This window comes from Prinia subflava, chromosome 3 (assembly GCF_021018805.1).
Source record: "Prinia subflava isolate CZ2003 ecotype Zambia chromosome 3, Cam_Psub_1.2, whole genome shotgun sequence".
NCBI classification, from domain to species: Eukaryota; Metazoa; Chordata; class Aves; order Passeriformes; family Cisticolidae; genus Prinia; species Prinia subflava.
This window is the reverse complement of record NC_086249.1, coordinates 13,503,108-13,528,870: the sequence shown is the minus strand read 5'-3', so window position 1 is coordinate 13,528,870 and position 25,763 is coordinate 13,503,108. Positions and strand designations below refer to the sequence as shown.

The 25,763-nt window shown below is 41.6% G+C and overlaps 1 protein-coding gene across 2 annotated transcripts in view; it reads right to left on the bottom strand.

Moving 5' to 3' along the window:
• CADM2 (cell adhesion molecule 2) overlaps positions 1 to 20,356 on the bottom strand; it is a 587,817-nt gene extending 567,461 nt beyond the window's left edge. For both annotated transcript variants that reach the window (XM_063393932.1, XM_063393933.1), the window contains exon 1: positions 19,778 to 20,356. In XM_063393932.1, the coding sequence (XP_063250002.1) occupies positions 19,778 to 19,838 (61 nt within the window). In that variant the 5' untranslated portion in view covers positions 19,839 to 20,356. The remainder of the gene's footprint in view (positions 1 to 19,777) is intronic.
• Positions 20,357 to 25,763: the final 5,407 nt, after the last annotated feature.

The window sequence follows — 25,763 nt, the reverse complement described above, 5'->3', positions numbered from 1 at the left end:
CTGCACAACTCGAAAAACATTTCTGATGAACTAGGAAAAAAAAAAAGCAAACTTTTCATTTCAGAAAGACAAAATGAAGACTTGAAGCACCTACAGTGAAATGCAGCAAATACTCAGAGTCAGCACTTTCACAAGAGTTTGTCTAGAAAGACAATTTTAATCCGTGGGCAGAAACCCAAAAACCTTTTGAGAAGCTTCTGACTTAAATGAATAGACAGCTACATCAAGAGACCTCTTTGATCAATTTTCACCTAAACCTGCTGAAAACATTACCAAAAATGTAATCAAAAAAATGAAACAAGGCAAGATTAAATTAATGCTTACAAGGAAGATGAAAAGAACAGTTAACAAGTAAGGTTCTGCAACGAATATATAAGGAAGACTGAAGGAGGAAAAATATTTCTGTCTGTATAATTTTTTTGCTGATGCAACATGAATGGAATTTTGATTAAAAAGTAAAACAAATTCTAAGTTCTGTACTAGAAGACAAATATTTTTATTGCAATAAATACCATGCTGGACACAATTAAAAAAAAAAAAAAAAAAAAAAAAAAAAAAAAAAAAAAAAAAAAAAAAAGAGAGAGAAGAAAAGAAAACCTATCTTTTTTTTGACACAAATAGAAGGTAGAAATCAAATATTCTCAGATCTTCCTAAGACAACAAATATTTCATATAGGAAATGAAAATAAAATTCTACAAGTTTCTGGTTATTTCTGGACAGCCTCAGATTGATCTTTGGACAAAATTCATTTAACATTCCCATAAGCAACAATTACCACATCAGTAAGACTGTGCTAATTGAATTTACTGATGATAGACATGGGAAGAACTATCAGTGTAGGGAAATAGCACAATTTAACAGCTGAAAAAAACTTTAATGACTTAAAACACTGGACCAATACGGCAGCCTGAAATGGGAAATGGTAGCTATTTATTCCTTCTGCATGTTATGGAGAGTTCCCTGTTTTCGGTTTCTGGTTTAAGACTTGGAAGCAAATAATAAACAAACAAACAAACAAACAAAAAAATCAAAATTCGAGGTCCGAACATTTCAGTTACTGTAAATGATAAGCAGAATAATCCAGCAGCAGTGGACATTAAAAATAAGGAAGGACTGGTAACAATAAATTCCTAATCTTATTTATAAATGAATTCTCGGTTCATAAAAGGGACTATAGCACATGGCAGCTTAGAATAGCAGAATAATGCTGATCTATATTCTGGAAACTATTAGAACAGGCTTTGTTCATGGAGGGATATTCACCCTCTGGATTGAGGCTAGTCAAGCACACAGCATTTGGATTAGAAGCATGAGATACTTGTCACTACATAAAAACTGAATTGAGGAAGTCACTCAAGCTGTTCCTCTGAAATCAGGCACAGGAAGAACCAACCACAGGAACAAGAATATCATTATTAAAGAGACCCCACACAGAAGGAAAAAAAAAAAAAAGAAGGTGTAGAAATGAAATAATATAAATTTGCATGATATTTTTTAAGAAAAATAATTTTTAACCATACATTGGTATTTAATGTTTCACCCTGTAAAGTATTTTATTCTTTTATTATAGAAAGTATGAGAAGCTGAAGCATGTTAAAGACATGTAATTTCGTAATTCTAATGAAGAACTTACAACACATTTTAAGTTGAAATTTGATTAGGACTAAACTGCGTAGTGAGGCTGAGTCAGTTACACATGGCAAGGAGCTTTGTACACGTCTGAAATTGTGTTATTTTCCTATATTTTACAGCAGGCAGTCCACCCTTCATGCCTCAGATCACACATCCTCTTTCTGTCCCTTCTGCCATAGTATTGTACATCAGTCCAGTCCCTCTCCTTTCCATCCAGCATTTCAGAACTCTCTGCATCTCCCCATAATATCTATCCCACAGTGCCACATGAATGCAGCTTTGGGCTGCCCAGGAGAGACAAAACCAATCCAAGCCCGGATTCCACCTGAAACCTCTTCCACATGACTACGCTGGTGTCTCCCAGCCGTGCAAATTGTGCCTAGATTCCTCCCCCATCCAAATGTGCACACTCAGGCCCGTAGGTGACAGAGGTGAGCCTTGGAACTGCAGGACCAGCAAGGTGGTGCCTCCAGAAGATCTGGCTTGGCTGCTCCCCTCACTGCAGCCTATGGAAGCCAACACTGAAAGCAACACACCCACCACTGAAAATTTAGTGGACAGTGAAATTCATGTTTCTATCATGTTTCTTAGATGTATTAGCTTTCACTCTTGCTAGCAAATAGCTTAATCTTCTACAGGAGAATTACTCAAAGAAAGAAAGAAAATTGTCATTAAACCACATTCAGCACGGGTCTAGAGGTCTGTCAAGTGACCTGGTGTTGCAAATTTCAGGTTCTTTCTGTGAAAGAGGAGGTTGCATTAACACTTATACTTGTTACCACTGCAGAGCATGTCTTTTAGGGTTAATAACCTCATATGATTACAAAATAAGTAAAAAAGCTTAAAAGCACTGTTTTTATTAGGCGTTTGCATTTCCACTCGTTCAGCTTGTCTTGGAGTCTAAGAAATTCACAACCTCAAAATAAGAACTCCTGCAGCTACAAACAACACAGAATTTAACCAAAACTGACTGAAATGGTTGCATTTAAGAAATGGCCAGGGGACATTTACCCACCCATTTCATAGAAATTAATTATGTCTCCTCAGCGAAGAGCATCTGTTTCATGAAAGTAGGACAAAGGCTGGAATGTAGCACAGCCTTTCACATCCAGCATTAACCAGATGACCCACAATGACCTGGAACAGCATAATTCTGACTCTGTTGAACCAGCCAGTACCAGGTCTTCCACAACTCAGCTGCACTGACATCAACACTTTAAAAAACCAACCAACCAACCAAACAAACAAATGAAAAAAAACCCCAAACAAACAAAAAAACACCACCCCACAAACAAACAAACAAAAACCTGACAAAAACCCCACAAACAAACAAACAAACAAACCCACACATTTTTGATGTGGCTTCTATTTACAGAGAGCAAAAATACTCATTTTGGGGGGATGTTTTCACATTTCACTTTCAGAACACTTTGGTTATTGCATTTAAGTTGTCTTTAGTTTTGGGCAACTTTTTCACCAGAAGCCAACCCATGCATGGACATATAATTTATTAGCTTTGAATGCTAATTAAGTGATGAAATTGTATATATATATATACACACAGATTATTTATTTATATGTTTATAACCATAGCCTAAATGTTTATATACAAATATAGTTAAAATTATAGTTAAAACATATTAAATAAATGCAACTTCTACACCATTCATTTTTTTTAATAATAGAAAATGCAACCTGACTTTTTTCCCCACCTTCTGCACATGAATTTCTACTGGCCACAGTGGATGCTGCATTTTTAAGTGGACTACATCTCACTCAAAACTCTGAATTTCAACAGGCACTTTTAGCAGTCTACGCCAAGACTAATGACTAGATCTGGTTTCGTACAGTGCTAGGATGAGATGACACTAAAAACTCTCACTGAGAAGAATGGCACCTGTATTATCAAAAAGTGAAATTGTTGTGTTTGCAAAGAGAAGGATAAGGAAAAACAATGTATTGAAGATGAAATACACAAGGCTAATTAACCAAGCCATGATGTTTCCAGCTCAAGGACTTTGGACAACTCCACTTTCAGCCCCTTGACCTTGCTATAAGCTGGCGAACTGTAACTGCTCAGAAGATGCACTTCATATGGAATAAGAGAGGCTCAGCTCAAAGGGTTAGTGCAGAAGAAAGAGCTCAGCTTTACTTGATATTTTGTCTGTTGTGGCATTTTGTGATAAGAAAGCCCCAAAAATTAAAGTGTTGAAAGATACTTGCCAGCAGACTCGGCAACAAGACAAAAGATTTAATGGATCAATAGCCAAAAATTTAGCCAACATTTTAGGTGGCTGAAAGCCTCATTTATCATATTACCTTTCTGAAAAAATTTTAGTACTTCCACAATCTCAGAGGACCATTTGGTGGGGTGGGGGAAGATTTGCTGAGATTATCAGACAACTTAAAAGCACGTGGAAGAGCAAACTGCAGAACAGTGGTACTTATTTAACAGATCCATTCTGGGCTGCAGCTGCTGACAAATAGGCAAAGATAAAACGGTCTTGTTATATGCATGAGGTTTCTACAGGGAAATTATTTAAAATTTACAGCTTATGCACTCAGCAAGTTGAGAAAAATGGCAACACTCTTATGGGACTGAATGACTTTTCACATACTGAGACTGCACCTTTGAATTTCCACAAGCAGGTACAGAGCTGACACAGGGCCATGCATACAATTCCAAATGCAAAAAATCATAGAGAACACACAAGTCACAGTAACAAAATCACCTTGATGTTATCTGAGCATTGAAACCAATTACTTATGTGTTTCACAATGAAAATAAACAAAATTCCAAATAATACGGTCCCACAAAAATGAAAAAACACAAATATCTTTGCTTCAGCTTAAATAACTGGTTTCATGGTAGAAGAACTGGACTTCAGAATTTTATTTCTGTTTTAAGTGTTGCTGGCAAAGTTTCATGCACGCCTCAAATTCTTCAGGGAAGTGGGGAGACAGAAGGGTGGCTGGTAAAAAAAAAAACCTAAAAAACTTCTTTCCTGGGTATTTGGAATATTTGCATCCAGTCAGATAACTAACTGAATTAGCTTCACCAAATATCATGTCATAATTGCCCTATCTTCTTGATCATTCATTTTCAGTCTTGATACAAACAGATGTACACAAATAATTCTTTGCCTATCTCATAATTTCCATTTAATTCTGCTATGTTGGCAATGTTATGTACAGATAGAGGTCTTCAAGATGAATTAAGCATGACAAACACTATGAAACAATTCTCAAAAAAAATTGTATCACGGTTGTGAGCCTGAGTAGCCTTAGAGCTCAATTTAGTTAGTGTTAACTTTAAAAAGTTAAATTCAAAGGTTCTGAGATCCCACTAGCAGGGAAAAATAGGAGTAGGCACTGTTTACTCTAATTATTTCCTTTAAATTCCATACTTGGGAGAAAAACTTCAGGTTAAATTGTCTCTATGTACACGTTTCTTAAGTTTCCATCTGAGCTCTGAAGTGTGAGTTGTCTAAAAGTGTGCTGAAGAAACAAACTAAAGTCACACACACAGAAGTTATGCTAGAGAGCCTTGCTTTGACTATATTTGAAAATAAAAATAAACAGTTACTGTAACTGTGGCAACTGAAACATGATGAAAACAAAGGGGAAAGTACCTGTAAAGATCAAAAGAAATTATCTAAGAGCATAAAAGTGGTGCAGCAGCAGCAAAAACTGAGCTATTGTTATGAAAAATGAGGTAGTTGTCTATTGTCCCCTTCTCACAACCTTTCCACAGATACCATAGAAGTTAAGTTGGGTGTCTTTTTTACTAAATCACACAATAATATTTACCATTATCCTTACCCAAATCCAAACAAAAGGGGAAAAAAACCCACACCAAAAACAAAAAGTCAAAAACAACAACAAAAACCACACAAAAAAACAGCAGAGGTGACAGGTGACAGCGGGTTCTTCATGCTTTTGGTGCAAAACAGACAAAAATTTCATGTTTATTCAGAATTATTCTTCAGCTGATTTAATAAATTTAAAATATCAGGACTTAGGGCAACACACTGACATAAGAACAAAACAGAATAAAAAAAAAAAGCCCACACAAGAGAAAGAATAGATGAAGTTGCAGATTAAAAGAGAATAAAACTTGAAAGACTTTTACCAAGCCTAAATCAAATCATTTTCTCACAAAAAGAAATGCAAAGTATTTTATGGCTCCTTTACATTGTGGCATTTTCCTGGATTAGCAAAGTAACCTTATATCTGGTGTCATCTTGCACTTCATGTATAAATTATTCATTGCAATGTAAGCCAAGGGAAAAAACCTCCTGTGCCAATCTAAATGATTTCAAACAGAAGTTCCCTAAAATTCAGTACCTTATTCAGATCTCTCCCCATACTGGTAACACTCAGTAGGGGGGCAAAACAAATCAAGAACTTAGAATTATTTTTAATGTACTAAGAAAGCGAATCTGAGCTTTAGTGATCACAGAATCCCAGGAACAGAGAATGGCCTGGGTTGGAAGGGACTTGAAAGATCATCTATTTCCAACCTCCCTGCCATGGGCAAGGACACCTTTCATGCTTTTGGAATCACTGTGTTTTCCAGAAGCCAAGCAGAACAAAAGAAATACAGATCATTTTTATCATATTTCCTCTGTTTTGAAATAATAATGCTCCTCTCTCTCTTCCTCAGATCAAAGGATCAAGTAGCATCCATTTTCTAAAGGTTATTTTGGAGTGTTGCAGAACGTCGTAGAAATCAGAGGACATTTTCATTCCACCAGGCTCAACTTAGATTCTTAAATAGCAACAGTAACTTAGAAAAATCAGCAGAACAACAGCAGCTCTGGTTCCAACACCTCACTCCTTCACATGTTCATTCTTAGCTGCTTTGACAGGAGTGGGCTGGTGCAGAAAGACCTGTAAGTGGTCCTTCCTTTATTTATTGACAGCCCACCTCCAACACAGTACACAAATGATCAGTTTCAGTGGTTTTGAATCACAACACTTGAGAAGAAGTAAATACTTATATTAAATTTTCTCTCTTTTCAGTCAAATATTTCTTTAGGAGGACACTTGCATGTAGAAGGACTTGATTCAGGGGTCCAATACTCCCTGAGAAAAAGAGGAAAATGCTGCAAAAATTAAGTTCTTGCAATAATTGTGAGAAGGTGCTAATCCACAGGCCAAACTATGGGCTGAGGGAGAAGGTAAAAACTTCTGAATGGAGCTGGCTTGATAATTTTCAATTTATAATATGCCTTCAGAAATCTTCTGCACATTTGTACCAAATTAACACTTAATCTATTAACACACCCCTTTTAAAAGTAAATGGTCTGCTAACCCATGCAAATTGAGCCACTGTCTCTGAGATGCAATAAGCAAGTGCTAAGCACTGAAGTAACTCTGGAAGTGAGTTTTTATTAGTAGTTTTAAATGGTGCAAACCAAAAACACTGTACAAAGTCCATTACCACACAGAGCATAGTAAAATGTGACTCCTGCTTCAGAGCTAAGAATATTTGCTTGTCAGGAATAAAAACGGGGGTTTAAAATTTTTTTGTGAATTGGAGTTGTTTAGGATTTCTTTCCTGTTTCCAAAAATAAATTGAAACATCTTTTAGTGTGTTTCAAATATTGAAGTAGCTACTGCTGGGACACTGAAATCTCAGAAAAATCTACATAAAATGAATTATTGCTTTTAATACTGCTAGATACGAATCTGCAATTGTATGGATATTATTTGGACATTTGACTAAATCCCTAATTTGTGTCAAATAAAAGCATTTTTTGATTATGCATTATTAAGCATAAAGTACAAACCCAACTTTCTGTATCAGATTCCACTCTGTATTGCAGCACTTCAGAAGGAAGTGGGGAAACAAATTCCATGAAAAAGTGTTTTCACACTCCTCCATTAACAGCTGCAGCTTATTTTTTGAATAAGCAATTACATACTTAGAGCAAACACATTTATAACTCTGACCTAGCCAGAGCACATTTTCATTTCTTTTTCAGTGCAGAAGTACATTTTCCCCTTATTTCTTTATCTTCCATCTGTTCTTTCAACGTTTTAGTTTAAGCAGTGGTCAATGAGAGGCACTCTTTACCGAAGTGCTACATACTGGAGTTGGATTCTAATTAGACATTTATTATTCTGCTGCAACATTGAACACTAATAAAACAAATCTATCTCGATTCTAGGCAGTTCATTATAATCTAGCTTCACTATTTCTTATTGCAGCATTAATGGCATTGAGACAAGACAGTGATTAAAAATTTATATTTTTTGTAAATGGAATGAAACTTAATAAATTGGTTTTCTTGTTTAATTAATTGTGGTTTATATACTGCTACTACAGAATTACAACAAATTTCTTCCAGCAATTATTGATCATCTCATTGTGCTGTTAGCAAATTAGTCCCAAAGTGTTGAAGAAACCAGCAATGGAAAAGGATTAAAAAGGTTCACACATCTAAACAAGCTAAACTGACTAGAACAAATAATCCTAAATACAACACCAAGCATAGAGTCTAAAAAGTTGTCTGAATTAACTCCAAAGTCATTCAAACAGAAAATAAAAGGAAGTATATCACCATGCTGAATAAAGCTACACCATTCATTCAGTGCAAAAGTTCTTTTCCACAAAGTATAAAGTGTTGTATTGTGCAATTACTAGCTGTTAAAGTAGCATTCTCAATGAAATCTGAAACTATAACATCTCCTAACATTTAAAACAGCTAAATTCATGTTTGAAAAGTAGTAGCCTCGTGTCCTCAGTCCCTACTTAAGAATTCAGCTTAGCAACAAAGATGAAAGAACAGCACCACCTAGTTCTCTATTTAAAAGTTTTCAAATATCATCATCCATTGATTTATTTTTGTAATCTAAATTCACATATGCGTGTGTATTCAGCAATAAAATCTGTCACACTGCCACAGGAAACAATACTAACAAGTTTGTCAGGAGTTATTAAAGCATCTGATGTAGATGCTTTACAAGGATATACTGTGAAGAAAAAAAACACAAAAACAAAACAACTTGCACATGGAAGAATGGCAGAGACTTGCAATAATACAAATCTTGTTCTGAAGCGCCAGAAACACTGGATGGATTGCTCATCTTTTCCTAATTCTACCCTTGGGACTATTTCCCTAATTTAGCCAAAACACTGTATTTGTATTGATTCCCCTGTACAATAGCCTGACACTTTATAGTGTGTACACATATTCCAGATACAAAAAAAATATATTCACGATGCAGACATCCCCAGAGCCTCAGTAATGTGTTTAAAAAACTCGTTGCCAGTTGTTTCACAGCTATTTTGCTATTCTGCAAGCAGCAGAAGCCTTTCAGAAACGGGGTAGATATTTCAGGCGTTAGCTGGACTGAAAGTTCTCATGTGAAGAATTCCCCTTTTAGAGAATGAGTGGTGTGTATTGAAACAATAGTTTACCAGGAGGCAAGAGCAGCACCTAAGCAGCTGCCTACTCCTACCATGCAAACACCTTACCCAAGTTGTAGTAGCGTGGCTGCCAGTGTTTAAATTTGATAAGCACATTGCCACACATGCAGAGCAGTTGTTCCATTTCTCTAGACATGCTAGATTTCCTAAGTTCCCACTCAGATCAAGAGGACATAATAGCAGTGGAACTGCATTTCCGAAGACATCTTCTGTTTTGACATTGATATTCATAAGTCAGCTCCGATTTCTCACACTAATATACATTTCACTGGATCTTTTCTGTAAGCCTCTTAATTGAAACAGCACAAGTGACATTGATACTTTGAGTATTCTGGGTAGTACTGCATTCTACAGTAAAATGGCTTGTCTTGTAACATTATAGAGAAAATGGGAGTTAACTGCACCTACAAGGTGCTTTAGCTGCATTTGAATGAAATGCTCAAATCAAACAATTGATTTCTCTCAACTCAGAATGAGGAAAATTAAATGGGGCTATGCTGAAAGCTCTCATGCAGTACATTTGTACCAATCCGTGGAAATTCATCTCAAGTCCTGGTTTTCCTATGGTGACTTTTGAAGTATTTTCAGCTCTCATAATTGTCCTGTCCTGCTTATGCCTGTGGGGAGTCTTCCACGCTTTACTGACGCAAAAAAATCAGGTGAACGGACGTAAGAGGCTGGAGCTTTATGACCACCACTGTAAAAAGCATTAGAGTGTCCCTGGCAGGAGGCAGACTCCAGTGCCCGGGACTGACTCCCACTGGCTCTCCTCCTCCCCTCTGTCAGTGCACATTTGAGGAAGGCAGAGGAGGAGTGGGAAGAAAACACTAATAATTAAAAATATAACCAAACCACCACCATGCCCTCCCCTCCCAAAAAGAGGGGGAATAATTCCATGCCTGCTGTCACATCCATCTCAGGTATTTTCTCCTCAAAGTAGGAAGAAGGATGTCCTCTCACACCTTCTACAGAATGCACTTCCCCTAAAGTCTTGGCTTATTTCATTCCATTTCCTGTGGAGAGGAGGAGGTGGAAAGCCACAGCAGGAGACAGGTGGGAAGTCCCACTGCATCCTGCAGAACCACAGGAGTCACACAGGGGTTTGTTCCAGCCTGATCTTCCCAGATGTCTTGGTCTTCCGTGACAAGAAGGCTTCTGTGCTAACTGCAGGAGGGATGTTTTATTCCCAGAGAAAATGAGCTGTTCACACACCCTGTCCTCCATCCTTCCACGTCCCTCTCATCCCTGAAGGCCACTTAGGCGCTGTCCTGGCACAGCTCACTCCTTGCAGAATTGACACATCAACGTAAACAGATTAGACAGGATCCAAATTTGAGGCCTTTATCCCCACAATCTTAAGAAAGCAAATCCCTCATGCATGCAGAGCAGGGCTATTGCTGTTTCCCCACCATAAGCCTTGAAGCAGCAAGCAGAAGGAAAAAAAAAATGTTTGTTTGTTTTTTCTTGGTAGTATCCTGGGCAGACAAGGCCTAGAGGGAGACTAGTCTGCATTCAGCTGTGACCAGCCAGTCACAGATTTTGAAATTTATTTCTGAAGATACTTACATTCTAAAAAAAGTTGAAATTATAGTTTTTTAATTTCTAATTAAATGGTAAAAAAAATTTAAAAGCCTATGATATTAATTCTAAACAAAAACTTTTTATTTGTTTACTTGAAATGATAAAGACTAGTAGATTCTGTCTTCCTGCTGGGATTTATGGTATATTTCAGTTTGCAACAGTAATGAACACTAAGTGCATCTGCACTTCCAAACCCTGTGGCACAGATACCACAGAAAATGAAGACTATCCTTTATAGCACATGTTCAAGTGCCTTCTTTATCCAGATTTCATGTTACTCCATTTTACATCAGATTAGGAAGAAATTGTCCTTTTGTACAACAGGAATATCACTTCTTTTTCTAACAAAAGCAGATCTGTACAAAATCCGGCACAACTTTTTTTCTCAAAATCCAAAGACAGCTTGGGAAGTTCCACAATCCCACTGTTTCCAAAAACACTTCTCCCCTCACCCCCAGGTATTGCTTCCACAAAATATGTGAAAGCCTAGCCACTTAAACCAATGTTATATTCCAAGCTATTTTGAAATTACATTAATCTTATGTGCTAAGCATATGTGAAAGTCCCATAAATAAGTCTACAAACCAGTGAGGGTTTTTTTATCTACCATAAATAAAAACAAATGGCCCATATATTTCTATTGATTATATGCTTTCCCAGTGGCTATCAAATTCACCATACAGAATGCAGCAAAGCAGTAATGATTTACAATTTGCAAAACAAAGATGGCTTAGGAAGCTGAAAACATTTTCATTTTATTCTGGTCCAATTCTAAAACCCAGGCTTATTTTATGGGGAAATTATGTGACCTTTGGACCATTCTGAAAGGAGTGAATGAGATTTATTCAATCTAAGGATGGTATGAATTTTGCATTTTACACACCAAAAAGCAGCATTAACCAGAAGTTTGTAAAACACAAACTTTACATTAACTGAGGAGAGATATGCCACATAACTGACAAAAAATCCATATAAGAAGAAGAATGGCAGTTCTGAAGATGGGCAACTAGTCAAGGTTCTAACCCACATTTAAATTACTTATACCCTGCCTGTGTTCAAAACCACACCATCTTCACTGTGTTTATATAAGCAGCAGTCAAGACATGCCCTAAGACATGTTAGACTGAGGACTCCAGCCTTCAGAGAAAACACAGTGTTTAAAGCAAATTCACTGCTAATTGGGGTTTATAGCAAAAGATGACACACATTTTTTAATACACAATGTCCTGTCAATTGTCCAACTTGATATTTAAGTTCTGAAAAGCTCCTCAGTGTTAGGCGTTGCCACTTTTGTTACAATTGGTTTGAAGTTAAAATTGAAGGGGTTCCCTTTGGACTACACACATACAATTTGTCATTAACCACAATCATCACTGAACAAGATGGTATTTCTGTCTTCCTCCATATTAGTCCAAATCTCACCTATTTTTTCATAGTGTTACAAGGCTACATGATACAAGCCTGAAGACATCAGGAACATTATTAGAAACACGGAATGGAAAAGTTAAAAAATTGTAAAATTAAGTGAAAACTGCAATGCCAAGATGGTTCACATGTCATTTAAGAATTGGCATGTTATTTTAAGGTTTCCTCCAAAGACAAGCAGTTCTTTCACTCTCACTACTATTATCTTAGTGTTAACAAAAGAATTAATATAAATGGAATACTTCAGTATAGTATATCATTTGATGACCTGTCACAGATTTGGGATACTTTGTTAATCCTTGATTAACAAGTTTAGTGAGTAATATTTCTAGACCCTGCATTTATTTTCCAATTTGCAAATGGCTGCAGTTTGATATTGCTGTGTATTTGAAGACACGAAAAACCTCATTCAGTTGAAAGAAATTCAAGAGTGAAAATAAATTTTTCCATTTACCAAATGAGGTCTTACTTTCTCTGTATAAACTGTGCAAATCAATGGAGAATTCTTCACTGTTCTCCAGTGTACCACAATAAAGCACCAACTAGCATGTCAAGATTTAAACTTCACATTTAAAAACATATTAACACTCAGGGAAGAAAAAAAAAAGACTATTTTAAAAGAGATAAATATAAAATGATTTTGATGCTAGAACATACTTCTTATAATCTTTTAATTAAAAGAAATTTGATTGCTTCTGCTTCAACTAGTACAGCTTTTCCCCTGGTTAGCGACTAACCAGAACAGCCTTCCTGCCTTGTAGCATAGCAGGAATAAAAGCAGGTCAGGTTACACTGTTAATCCAGCAGATGTAGGTCAGTTTGGGATAAATATCAGAACAGACAGAAAATACCACAGTGCCCGTGCCTACTACAACTGCTGCTGTGAAGTAATTTGGGCTTACTCTCTTCAGAGCTGTCAGTCAGTGGCAGTTCCTGAATCCCCAGTGCTGAACTTTGGAAAAAAACAGAGTTTTAAGACTCCAGTGGGTCTGTACAGCTGTGCTGCCTATTCAGCCTCTGCCAGAAGAAGCAGCAATAGTGCACTGCATCATATATTGATGATAAAGGTGTAACTGCATCTTCATAAGTGGCCACAGATTGTTTCTGCATGTAGCAGCAGACTCTGGTTCCTCCACCTAAGGTTTAGTAATTGAATTACCACGATTAGAACCATTGTTTGATTAGTGCTGTGGCATGTAAGAGGTTTAAAATATCACCAGGATATTTTTACCTCTAACAGGAGAAAACAGTCTCTCCTGCACTATCCTTCCCAACAAACTGTTCACCCAAAGATGATGATAGAGGGAATATCAGAGCTATTTAAACAACCACCATACTGGATATGTGATGATACACACTGTTTTACAAAAAACCCTAAACCTTGCCAAGTCTATTCATAGAACAAGAGAGTAGAGTAGTTCAGGAATGTATCTCCACACAAACAAAACTTATACAGCAAAATTTTCAGCTCTGAAAGAACTTTAGGGATTTGAATTGAGGAACATACGTTATAATTATTTTTCTGCAACTGAAGAGCAGCTGCCTATGAATAGTTAATAATCTCTACCAGCTATTTAAGAAACAAAGGATAAATCTAAATTGAATATTACAAAACAGGAAAAAATGACAAATGCATGAATTTATAGTAATGTAAAACTATAATAAAATTGATTTGCTTCTACTTAAAATGCAAAAGTTATAAAAGTATTCACACTCTCCAAGAGCCATTTGATTAAACTAGAAAGCAGTGAATACAACTCACTGTTGGGAGGAAATCGTCTTTCCTTCAAAAATCCCAAACTTACCAAGACAGCAAAAGCATTCCTAAATTACAGAGGTCTCAAGATCTCTATCTTGCAACTAAATGGATAGCAAAGGATGCAATTATGATTTTATTTTTCACATTTACAGATTAAAGAGAAAGGAAATGGGACAACAGGTAGGCCACCTACATTGTCCACTAAACCCTCTGTGCCTGTTCCAAGTTCCACATGTTAAAAAGTCCTACACACCAAACTCCAGCATCAAAGGAGAGCACTGGAAGAACAGCCACACAGCTCCCAGTGTTTTGTCACTGAAATAAATGTTGTCTCCTTCTCTCAACCCCCTTAGGATGCTATTACAATCCTGTCTTATGCATTGATATTTAAAGCAGCCATCCTGAGCTTAGTATGTATTAACATAAGAGAAATCACAAATATTTCGGCTTCGTCTTTAATTTTCACTTATGAAATGAAGGAAAAAGATCCTGAAATAGGTTCAGAGAGGGGGAAAAAAAAAAAAAAGGAGAAAAAACCCACAACATTAAGAACATTTGCAAAGACACCCACATTCATTTTTGAAAATACTCAGTTCTTTCCAAAATGTTTTCATTATGTAGAAGAATAATTGTTCAAGGGCAAATTCCTGAGAGAAATCGTGATTTTACAATTTATTCCTTGCCACTGGAACGTGATATTTGCCTTTCTTCCTTTCAAACACACCTCAAAAACTCCTTGGGAAGAAGGGATATGCTCATTAAGATCATACTTAATATCAATGCAATCCCAGAGGATACAAGCACTAAACTGTGTCTAATAGTTTAACCATTCTGCATTTGTTTTAGGATGTGTATTTTAAAAAGCATGTCAATGGCATCCTCTCTACAGAAGGCTCTGCATTGCTTTGAGAGGACCTAATTTTTGAGAGTTTCAGCCTGCTGTTCAATTCATTTGAAACAAAATTGAAGTGAACCTTCCTTCTCTTGGAGAAGGCATTAAGAGGACAATGACAACACCTCCTATTTCTACATTTTAAGTGCTAGATGGAGAGGGAGTCACTGTTCCAGCTCAGTCAACCACACTCTGGCTGGTTATTCAGCTGTTCTTTAGGCAAGCACCTGATGTCCACGTCCATACCATACATAACTGCTGTTACCAGTTACTTAATCAACATTTCTAATGCACAAGAGAGAAAAAGGAAAAAAAAAAAAAAAAAAAACAAACCCAAAACCACCTCAAAATCCAAACTTCAATTTACATAGCAATATTAAAAGAGCAACTCTTATTAAGAGAATAATTCTTTGGTGGAAAGAGAAAGGGTAATCTCATTCCACACATTTTGTCAATAGTAGGATGAGGCCAGAGGGATGAGAAAGCTAATTATGAGAACTAAGGCTTCTACAATAATAAACTATAACTTAGAGACATTTACAGTACATTATCATGGAATTGCAACAGACAAGTAAATTTAAAAGCAGAGGCAGATTGACTATTCTACATTTCTGAAATAAAAAAATCATTTAAAAAAGAGAACAACAAAACTAACAGGAAAGTAGACAAGAAAAATGTATTTCCTTCAACAGAGGTGCTTCTGTTGATCAGCATTTCCATGGAGTTACTTCTTTGGCGACAAACTTCAAAACTGTTTACTGTTGATTTGATGGTAGAAACTTGATAAATACTTTGAGTGCAAGAGTGATAAATATTTGAGTGAGTAATCCCTATTCATGTACTCCACAGGGAAGTTGTAGGACATCATCAATAGGAATCTGGATTGTTCAGTTACTTCTTGTTTGAAGCCTGAACTGCTGTAGGATGACTATCAATAAAAAATCATGAAGAAATCAAGCAAAATAATTCATAAAATACAAACTAGCCTGAGAACTAAGCAGCTAATAAGCCTGGGTTAGATTGATGGGAGTCATATAAAGACAGACACCATCAAGTAGAGTGAAAAATCTTATGCTTCAACTTGTGTCTAAAATATTCCACATAGAGACTGAAGTTACCAAAGCTACTGTCTTTTATTATGTAATTGTGTATGCCCTCACAGTACCTGCAGAATTAAAAACTACATGCATTGACTCGCTGTACACTGTATTAGCATATGAACGCTCAGCTGTCAAGACAACCCCTGTGCAGGCAGCCTTGGGTTGCCAAGGTTTTGCTAACAGAAATCCAACTGAAAACTCCAAACAAAGTCTAAATACACAAGGTATTGAGTAATGCGTAACGACTTCGTCTTAAATCAGCTTTGACGATCTCCTAAGTCGTCATATCCATGCTTGTCCATGTTTGTTTGCAGGGGTTTTTTTAATTATTATTCTGCTTGTAACAGATCTGGGCTAACGCAAAGAGTCTCACCCCCAATCAATTACCTGTCTTGGTTGATTTGTTGCCTCAGTGACCACACTTTCTGACAAATTAAAGAGCCCCTACATTATTTTTTTTAGTAGACAGGTTGCAAGCACTTGAAGCGTCTGAAGCAACCGCGCAGAGAGGATTTGCCCAGTGTTGGCAAAATCTTGGGAGTGGATCGTTTGCTCCCACACATGGCCCTCTCCAGTGCCTTCTCGGAGCCAAGCACATTAAGGCATTAGATGCCATTTGCATTATCACACAGCAGGGGGCTACAGCAGCTACAATTCCAGGATAATCCTAACCTGTATCTGCGTCCTAGGAATCCAGCAGAACTGTCTTCATTGTTACAGTTTCTCACGTGGCGACTCTTGACAATAATGAGCTTACTCCTCAGGTTGCATAAAAACAGCTCAGTTGAAGTACTTGAGTTTATTCTAAAAGCATGCCCCCCTACAACTGATAATTTTTTTTTTCTAAGACTACATTCATGAAGTCAACAGACAATCAGAAGAAAAAAAAAACAAAAAACAAAACAAAACAAAACAAAAAACCCCACATAAGGCTGGCTGTAAACATAAATAACAGGTTAACCCCCTGGGACATCATTTAAGTACTCCAGGCTCATTACAGTGCACAAGTTAACAACAGCAGCAGCCAGAGATCCCACTATTTTCACAGCAAACGCTGGAGAGGGCAGAGCAGACGAATACTGTCCCCGAACTGAGCTGACAAACCGCTCCACATGTTCTTATTCCCTCTCCCACCTCCATCACTGCTCCCCTTTCACAGCAAGCAGTTGACACTGGGCTCTTTTACTTCTTGTTTGCCTCCTCTCTGGAGGGACTGCTTGCTGCTAATGCTATTCCATGCACAAGCTGAGAAGCATTACTCTATGTCCTCTTCCCCCAGCTGATGCTTCATCAATACTCAGGACAGATTCCTTAAGCAGGTCTCTCCACAGATCTTGCCAGAAAGGCAAACTTCCATACAGGACACATGTCAGCTTGACTCTTTGTCACCTTGTCTTTAATTACTTCAGTTTCACCAACAGAAACCATCGGTAATTACAGTTCAGAAGTGTTTCAAATCCTCAGAACAAAGATATTATTCCCATCAGAGCTGACAGAAAAACCTCATAGCCCACAAACAGAAATTAGAGGAATCTAATAAATCCACTGCGCCACTTCACTATACAGTTTGGGGAAGTAAATCAAGCCAACAGGAAAAACTACTTTCAAATGCAGCTATTAAGCTATCAACAAGAAATGTGTCCAATGGTAACTGTGTCTGCTATTTCTGTCAAAAGAAATGACACAAACTAAGAAAACATTTACGAAGTTGCACTTAAGATGGACTGAAAGAATTTGCTATTGTGTTGGATACAGTTGCCACTGAGGACAGTCCTATGGAATAGATTTACTCATCTCCTCCATTCTCCTTTACCTTCGGAAACAAGGGTTGGAGACATTACTTCCTCTCACTTCTGCCTGAGTGTTACAGGTTCTTTATATCCCCGTGAAAGAACATTCCTCTGAACTGTGGAGCACAGAGATCCTAAGCATTTCTGACTGAAGTTTTAATCAGGAGCTGAAAAAATAATTGTGTGAGAAACTGAAGAGAGGGGAGATGTTTTACACACGCAGAGGGCAAGCTGGGTGATGTGTTAAGCATCACTTTTCCCCATCTGCAAGGACAGGCCCAATCTGGTTATTTTCACACAGCCATAGTCAGATTTGTACTACACCCCGTTTCTTGCAACACGTTTTTTACCTCATGCAGTTCACAGAGTTACATTCTGCCTGGCACGCTCTCTAAACTGCAGTCAAAGACATCACTGTTTTTAATCACTGGTTTACTCTCAAAGCTGCGCCGCGCTGAATGCGGCTGATTGCATCTCAGGAAAGATCAAATCCTCCTCCTCCAGCAGCAACCCCGATTTTATTGGTGACAGAAAGTCAGTCCAGAGGCTTCCCACCCCCAGCTCCGTTGCAGGGCAATGAATTGACAATTCACAGGGAAATGTAAAAGGCAGAGAGGAGCCAGCCCCCAGGTGCAGCGCGCCGCACATGCCCCCATAAATAATCCTGTATAGCACCAACACAGCGGCTCCTTGTGCGGTGACGTACCGGGCAACCCATAAACATCGGGAAAGAATACAAATAATCCGCCCGACGGAGCCGTCCTTCGCAGTTGCCCAGCGCACTTCCTTCCCCTCCCATTCCTTCTCGCGTCCTCGGCCGGGAACTTCCCCGCGAGGTGCAGCGGGGGCACTCGGGGGGCTCTGGACCGTGGGGGTGTCGGGGTGTGAGGCTGTCGCGTTTCGGGAACCCGGGGTGGCTGCCTGTGCCCCCGCTCCGGGCTGCCAGCCGCGGCTCCCTCCGGAGAGATCGCCCGACACATGACGCAGCCATGTGAAACGGGAAATATATTAAACTTGACGTGAAATGGCATGACGGAGGCGAGCGGGGAGGAAAAAAAAAAAAAAAAAAAAAAAAAGGGAAAAAAAATCTACAAGGCCACTTAGTTTAATAGACTCTTCGCTTCTCCCTCCCACACCGAAACACCCCGCACGCCGAGCGAGGGAAGGGCAGCGAGATGCCCCGCCGGCCCCCGCATCCCCCCGGAGGACCGGGGACCGCCGGCGAGTTGCAGCGGGCTGGCTCCGGCCCCCCCACGTCCGCCGGGCCGCGCCCGCGCCCCGACCGCCACCTCCCACCGCGTGATCCCCGCCGCCGCCCCGGGAGCGAGCGGGCAAACTCCCGGCGGCAGCGCCGAGGGCTGGGCGGCCGGCTCGGCCCCCGCCGGAGCGGGAGAGGCGTGCGGGAAGCTCCCCCGCAGGCAGCCGCGGCGGGCGGTCACCTCGCAGCGCGCCGCGGGGCTTCCCTGCGCGGCGGCCGCTCCATCCCACTTGGTTGGATAACGGGAACGAGGGGGAGCGGCGGCGGGGAGGAGGTAGAGGGGCATACATCCAGTCTGCAAACTAGCTGCAGGATGAGCCGCCTGGAGCAGGATGGCGAAGGGATCCGCCGCTGAACCCCCGGCTCATCCGATTACCCTACGTGCACATTTGATGCCTCACACACAGACGCGCACTCCCGGCGGCGGCGCAGCGAGGCGCGGACACCCCCCCATCCCGCCGCCCCCGCCGGGGGGGCACGGCTGGAGCCCGCACGTTTCCCGGGATGCTGTTGCAGCGCACACGCCGCTGCTGCGGCTGCACTCGCACTTTCGGGGGCGCGTTCCCGGCGGGCGAGCGGGGAGGGGACGGCGAGCCGGGGGGGCGGCGAGCGGCGGGGTGGGGGGTAGGTGGAGGAAGGAGCGCGGAGGGCGAAGGAGGGGAAGAGGCTGACGAGGGAAGGGCAGGAAGGGTTAACAGCCGTGCGGCGCTTCAGCGCTGGATAGCGCTACCCGAGCGGGAGGCTAGGGGCGCACGGCGAGGGGGGGAAGCCGGGAGAGGGGCGAGGGAGGGAGCGGGTCAGGAGCGGGGCGGGGGGGATCTGGGATGCCCCGGGCCGCGGCGGTGCCCCCCGGCGTCCCTCCCTCCCCACGCGTGGGGCAGGGGTGGGGAGGAGGCGGTACCTTGTACGAGGATCCCGCAGAGGCTGTAGAAGCGCAGGAGCGCGCCGGGCTTCAGCCGCATCCTGGGGGCTCCCCTCGGGCTGGGTGGGCGCCAGGCACGCAGATCCGCAGCCTCCCGCCGCTCCGCTCTCCGGGCGCTTCCTTCCCCCCGCAGGAGCCGCCGCCGCCGCCGCCTCCGCCGCAGTGTCTCCCTCGCTGTATCCAGTGGGGTGAGGAGGAGGAGGAGGAGGAGGAGGACCAGGGTCGCGGGGGTGGATTGGGGAGGGAGGAGGAGGAGGAGGAAAGAGCGTCTCTCTCCGCTGGCTCCGGCGCTGCTGGGCAGGTTCAGGTTCCCACCGCGGAGCGGTGCCAGGTGCCCCCGCTGGCTCCCCTTGCCCCTGCCGGCGTGTCCGTTCCCCCGTCCGTCCGTCCGTGCCTCCGCTCGCCGGTACCTACCGGGCTGTCCCGTGCCGTGCCGCCGCGGGCGGCGGAGGCGGGGAGGGGGGGATGCGCAGGGACTCGGCTCCCGCTCCGCTCCCGCTCCGCTCCAGCCGCTTCCCGGCGCGACACACAAGGGCAACCTCCGCTCGCCAGGCTCCCCTGGCCGGCCCCGCCCCCGCCCCCGCCCCGCCCCTTTCTGCGCCTGGCCCCGCCCCCGGGCCCGCCCGCGCGCCACACCCCGGCCCTCCCTGCGCCGCGGCCACGCCCCCGCGGCCCCTTTGGCTCCGCCTCCTCCGGCCAGGCCCCGCCCCTCAGGCGCGGCCCGGCCCTTCAGGCGGGCGCGTGACTGGCGCGGTGCGCTGCCCAATGGCCGCTGCCCGGAGCAGGCCGGGCGGCCAATGAGGAGCCGCCTTACAAAGCGAAGGGGCGCGCCCCGGGGCCCGGCCCGCCTCGCGCGCTGCTGAGTGACAGCCGGCCCGGGCCAATCGCGGGGAGCGGCTGCCGCGCGGCGGCGCCGCAGCCAATGGGAGGCGAGAGCGGCGGGGGCGGGGCGGGGCTGGACCGGGCGCTGTCCAGGGCCGGTGCTGAAGCGGCGGCAGCGCCGGGCGGGAGCGCCGCGGGACGCGGGCCCGGCCCGGGGCTCTGCGGGGCACACCGCCCCTTCGCTCGGCCCTTGCCTAAAGCCTCTTCTCCTCCCTCCGCTTCTCCTCCCCGAAAACAGCGGATAAAAGAAAGGCTGGCTGCGTCTCCGTGCTCGTGGAAACGAATCCCGTGCAGATGCCTGCACCACGGCGGCGATGAGATCGGCCCCCGAACAACGGCAATAAAGAGCTCCCTGGACTTTTCGCGACTCTGCGTGGCGTGGAGAAAGTTTTTTCTTTGGAGGGTTTCTTGGGAGGGCTGGTAGCATTCAGCTCGTGGTCCGGAATTGCCTATGTTCCGAAAGATAAAGCACTGAACGCCATGAGAAAATGCAAGAGGGCAGGCAGCCACTTCACCTTTGTGTGTTTGGTGTTGAGAAAATGCAAGAGGGCAGGCAGCCACTTCACCTTTGTGTGTTTGGTGTTTAGCACACTATGGGAGCCTCTCGCACGAGCCTCTCGGTGCAATCAGAACGCCTGGGCTTGAAATTGCTGGATCTGTCTGTAAACACCCTGTGGAGGAGCTGTGTTGCCTTATCCCATAGAATGCAGGGTTCCCCTGCACCCAAATTTCTATCATGACCAGGTATTTCTCCAGTTCTGGTCCCATCCTTTTCCTGTCGAGGTTTTCTCTCCAACACCATGCATCATGTTTCCCACAGAATTTCCACCTAGATGTTCCAGACTTTGACAGCAAACAGCTCTGAGGAGATAAGTGGTGAAACAGTCTTACCTACAGGAGAGGGAAGCTCTTTAAAAACTCATTTCTCTGAAGGGGGCACAGTCTCAGATCGTCAAGGAAGTGCAATCAATTGTCCACTTCATCTTGAAGAGCTTGCACAGGAGTGGGATCGGGGAAGTTATGCATTCTCTAGTCATATCCTCCACTTTGTTAATTAGCAAGTGATGATTATGCCTGGCATCAGGATTTATACTGACTTCTCCCAATCTCCAAAAGATGTTCACATAAAATACAGAATGAAAATAAAGAATTACCTTTTAATGTTTAATTCATCTTTGGTAGCAAAGGACCATCACGTCCATCTCCATGCCTTTGGAGGGTTATGTTAACACTATAGAGGATGTTGCACTGCGATGTCCCCTAGGACAGGGAAGTGTTTGTAGTCTGTCTTTAATGCATGAGTAGATATTTGCTTCACTTGTTTGTTTTTGGGGTTTTTTTACTCTTAGTGAAAAAAGACACAACAAAAAAAAAAGAAGGTTTTACAACTGTTCTCTTAGAGTCCAGTGCAGGTGCAGCAATAATGAACGGGGAATGATTATCAAAATATTTTAGAAGCCTTACAGAAAGGATCAAGTCATCATTTTTAAGGCAGCCCTATAAATGTCAACAAATGTTGGGGAGGTTTTTTTTTGGTCGGTGGTGGAGGAAATTAAAAAAACATTTCCCACAAATCCTTCACTAAGGCAGGACTGTAATCCATCCTGAAGTGCTTTTGCATTAATTATGACAGCTGATAGCTCTGTACTTTTGACAAGACATACTTTTGGTTGTAGTCTTGTTCCAGGAAACATTGTAGGAAAGATACAAGAGTCTTCCTAGCTTAGTGATTAAAAGCTGTAGAAAGGGGTCCTCTGGCGGGTGTAGGAATGAACCGCCTGTCTGTACATCATGGGGTTTTCCCCAATGTCTTTGCCACATTTGGAAAAGCTGATCTGAGTGTTCAGAAACACCAGCTGACCTTTCCTTCCCAGAATTCAGTGACATGGACATCACGCCATGCCCCAGGTCAGGAGCATAACCAAAACCACTGGTTCTTGCCATTCTTTTCTGGCTCAGGTGGGTCAGAAATGAGCTAGCAACATTAGATAGAGAAAAAAAAATCCCAGCAAAAGTCTCTGGGTTTTTTACCAACTGTGTATCTGAGAAATGTATCATTAAAGTCATTACAACCACCAGATATGGTGTCATACTTCTCCTGACGAGCTCAGCTGTGTTAATTTGATGGTTTCTGTAGGCATAGTAGGAATTCTTGTGACTTACAATGGCAGCTGGTATCTAAACCAAACACAGAACTTTGCAGTTGGTCTGTGGAGCTGGAGCTCATAAGCAGCATGGCCGGAAGTTTCATTGCTTGCAGACCAAAAGGGCAACAGGGATTCTTCAGGAAACACACTTCAGAACAGAGTAAAGAGTAATACCCTAAAATACCAACAAGAGATAACACGGAAAATCAGATGCAGAGGGCAAACATTTTATCAGAACCAGAAAAAAATGTTCTGCATAATCCTGTTATTCACCAAGGTGACATGAACAAATATTCATATGTGCAGATATTCCTAATGCTAAACAAAGCGAAATAATTTAATCCCCAAACATGATTCAGAAAGAGTCCTTACGTATTTTCTCTCACTGAATTGGTAAGTAAAAAATTCCCCAGCTTATCATAAAATCACCCCAAGACAGCAGCTAAATTCCACCTCTTCTAAACGGAGCCATCTGTGTTGTGTTGGGTTTGAGTACCTCTAGACTTTGTCCTGAAAGACAAGCAAAATCTGAAGGGAAAATCATGTTTTATAATAATGCTTCTTGATAGCGTCAGTGGTCAGTGATTAGGGAGGAAAACCTATATTTGGCAAAATATGATGGTTTTGTTAAATTCATCAAATGGTGGAAGACGTATAGTTAATTTATGGAGAGAGAAACTTCTAGCGTTACAAGCTAGGAAACATAGCTCTTGAAACAATTGTTCTGTGCTATGTCCTATAATATATATTTCAAAATAAATTTTGTATTATCTAGAGGGTAGTAAAGAAGTAGTCAAAATATGGTTGCAGAGTACCAAAACCAACTAAAAAAGGCCCACAGGAAATAAGGAGAGGGCGAGCTCCTAGTGACTGAAGTTAGAGACAGATTCTATCCTGAGTTGCAAAACTGCTAATCCCTCACAATCGCATTTAAAAGAGCAGTTTGGAAAGTGAGATTTATTTATGTGGCTCAGTTTAAAAAAATAAAAATAAAATCTTGTGAGGAAACCCCTCTGCAGCTGCCCCCTAGCTTTGAAGAAATCCCTGGCTGTGTAGCAGCCTCTTGCAGTAGTCCTTAATAAGTGCTTAACTCTTCTTAATGCTTCTTTTTTCATGTTTGCCCCAGCACACCTGAAAGTGGCACCACGGCTTCCCTCATGTGGGGGATCCCTAGATCCAGGAGGGATCACAGAAAGTGCATTTCCCTGCCCAGTGCACCATTCCTGGCCAGAGCACCAGAGTTCATCACTGGAGTTTGTGCATTTCCCTTTTGCGCTGCCCTTTACTGTGTTTCAGCAGCTACAGCAGAAGAGTTGGGGTTTTGTTTGCTTTTGTTGCTCTCTGAGGTGAGAAATTCTGAGTGGTTGAGGTAATTTGCTGTTGTTTTTAATGGTTTGGGTTCGGTGGAAGCTGATTACTAAAAAAAAAAAGAACCCAGATAACATTTACTTACCAGATGCCAGAAAAATGCAATGCTTTGAACAAATACTGTAACTACTAATTTAGTTAAATCTATCCAACTGTGAAAATATATTGGCGTGAATAAAAATATATAGACATGAAACGCATTGCACTTTTTTTTTTGTTTGAAAAAAAAATTGGCTTCAGTAAAGAGCAATTGAAGTTTGAAAATATGCTCCAGAGAAGAAATGTGTTCATTTCCATAAAACATATTGGTGTGTAAATATACAGAATGTATCAGTTCCAGAGCAATATTATGAATTCAGTGAAATTTTGTTCTGTGTTAGTTAGTAAGATGAAGCAAGTAAGAGGAATTGCATGCTGTGAATACTACATATAAAATATGTGTGGGATGAAGTCCCATTTATAAAGCAATTATAAATGTGAGATATTTCACAGACTTTTGGAGAAGAAAAAGTCTATAACACAACCTTGTCAATGCAATGCTAATGCAAAGTAAACCAAGGTCAAACCTCACTGGTATCATTCTCATTGAAAAATACCTAATCTACATTTTGAGTTGGTGAATATAATTGCAGAAGAGAATTACCAATGATGAGTGGAAGCAGAATTATCTTATTCATTACCTGACCTCTCATCCATATAATTTGTGGAATGAAGACACAGAAAAAATGGTGCTGCTAACATGATTCTCCATATATTCTAGTTAGGTCTCCCACTTCCTAGAGTGTTTGATAATTAGTAGAAGTGTGTGCTTTCCTACGCCTTCTAACCCTCAGTCAAGAAGCAACTACTTGAAAAAATGTTAGTTCCCTACCCAAAACGACAGAAATGGGGAGCTACACAACTTTAACAGCTTTTGTAACATTATTTCCTTATGACTTTTTAACTATTCCAGTCATCTTGTGGAATCCAGAGGGTGGTTGGGCACTGGAAGCCCAGGGCAGCGGTCACAGCACCAAGCCTGGCAGAGCTCAAGAAGCATTTGGACAAGGGTCTCAGGCACCCGGTGTGACTCTTGGGGTGTCCTGTGCAGGGTCAGGAGCTGGACACAATAACCCTGATGGCACCCTTTCAACCAGGATATTCTCTGCTTTTTTGATTCCGTGATCCTTGTGGGGCCCTTCCAGTGCAGGATATCCTATGTAATGCATGTTACAGTTGGCCATAAAAACATATTAATGCATGGAATTAAATAGACACGAATTGTGTTTTAAATGCGTTTGAACAGATTTTCATAAAATACATCCCAGCTAACATCTTTGGAATATGTATTTATCCAATTATCTACTCTTTAAAATAGTTCTAACATTTTGTAATTTTTAATTGCTTTACCTTTTATTACTTATGCAGAGATTATGTGATGTGTTGTACAAAACCTCTGTTGCACTCAGCTGAAGTGATAAAAATGTATTCAAAACCTCAGTAAGAAGGGAGTTGTTCCTTCTGTAGAACATTATGTCATCCATTTTACATTCTAAAGAACAACTTTGATTACTGACACAGTACAATGA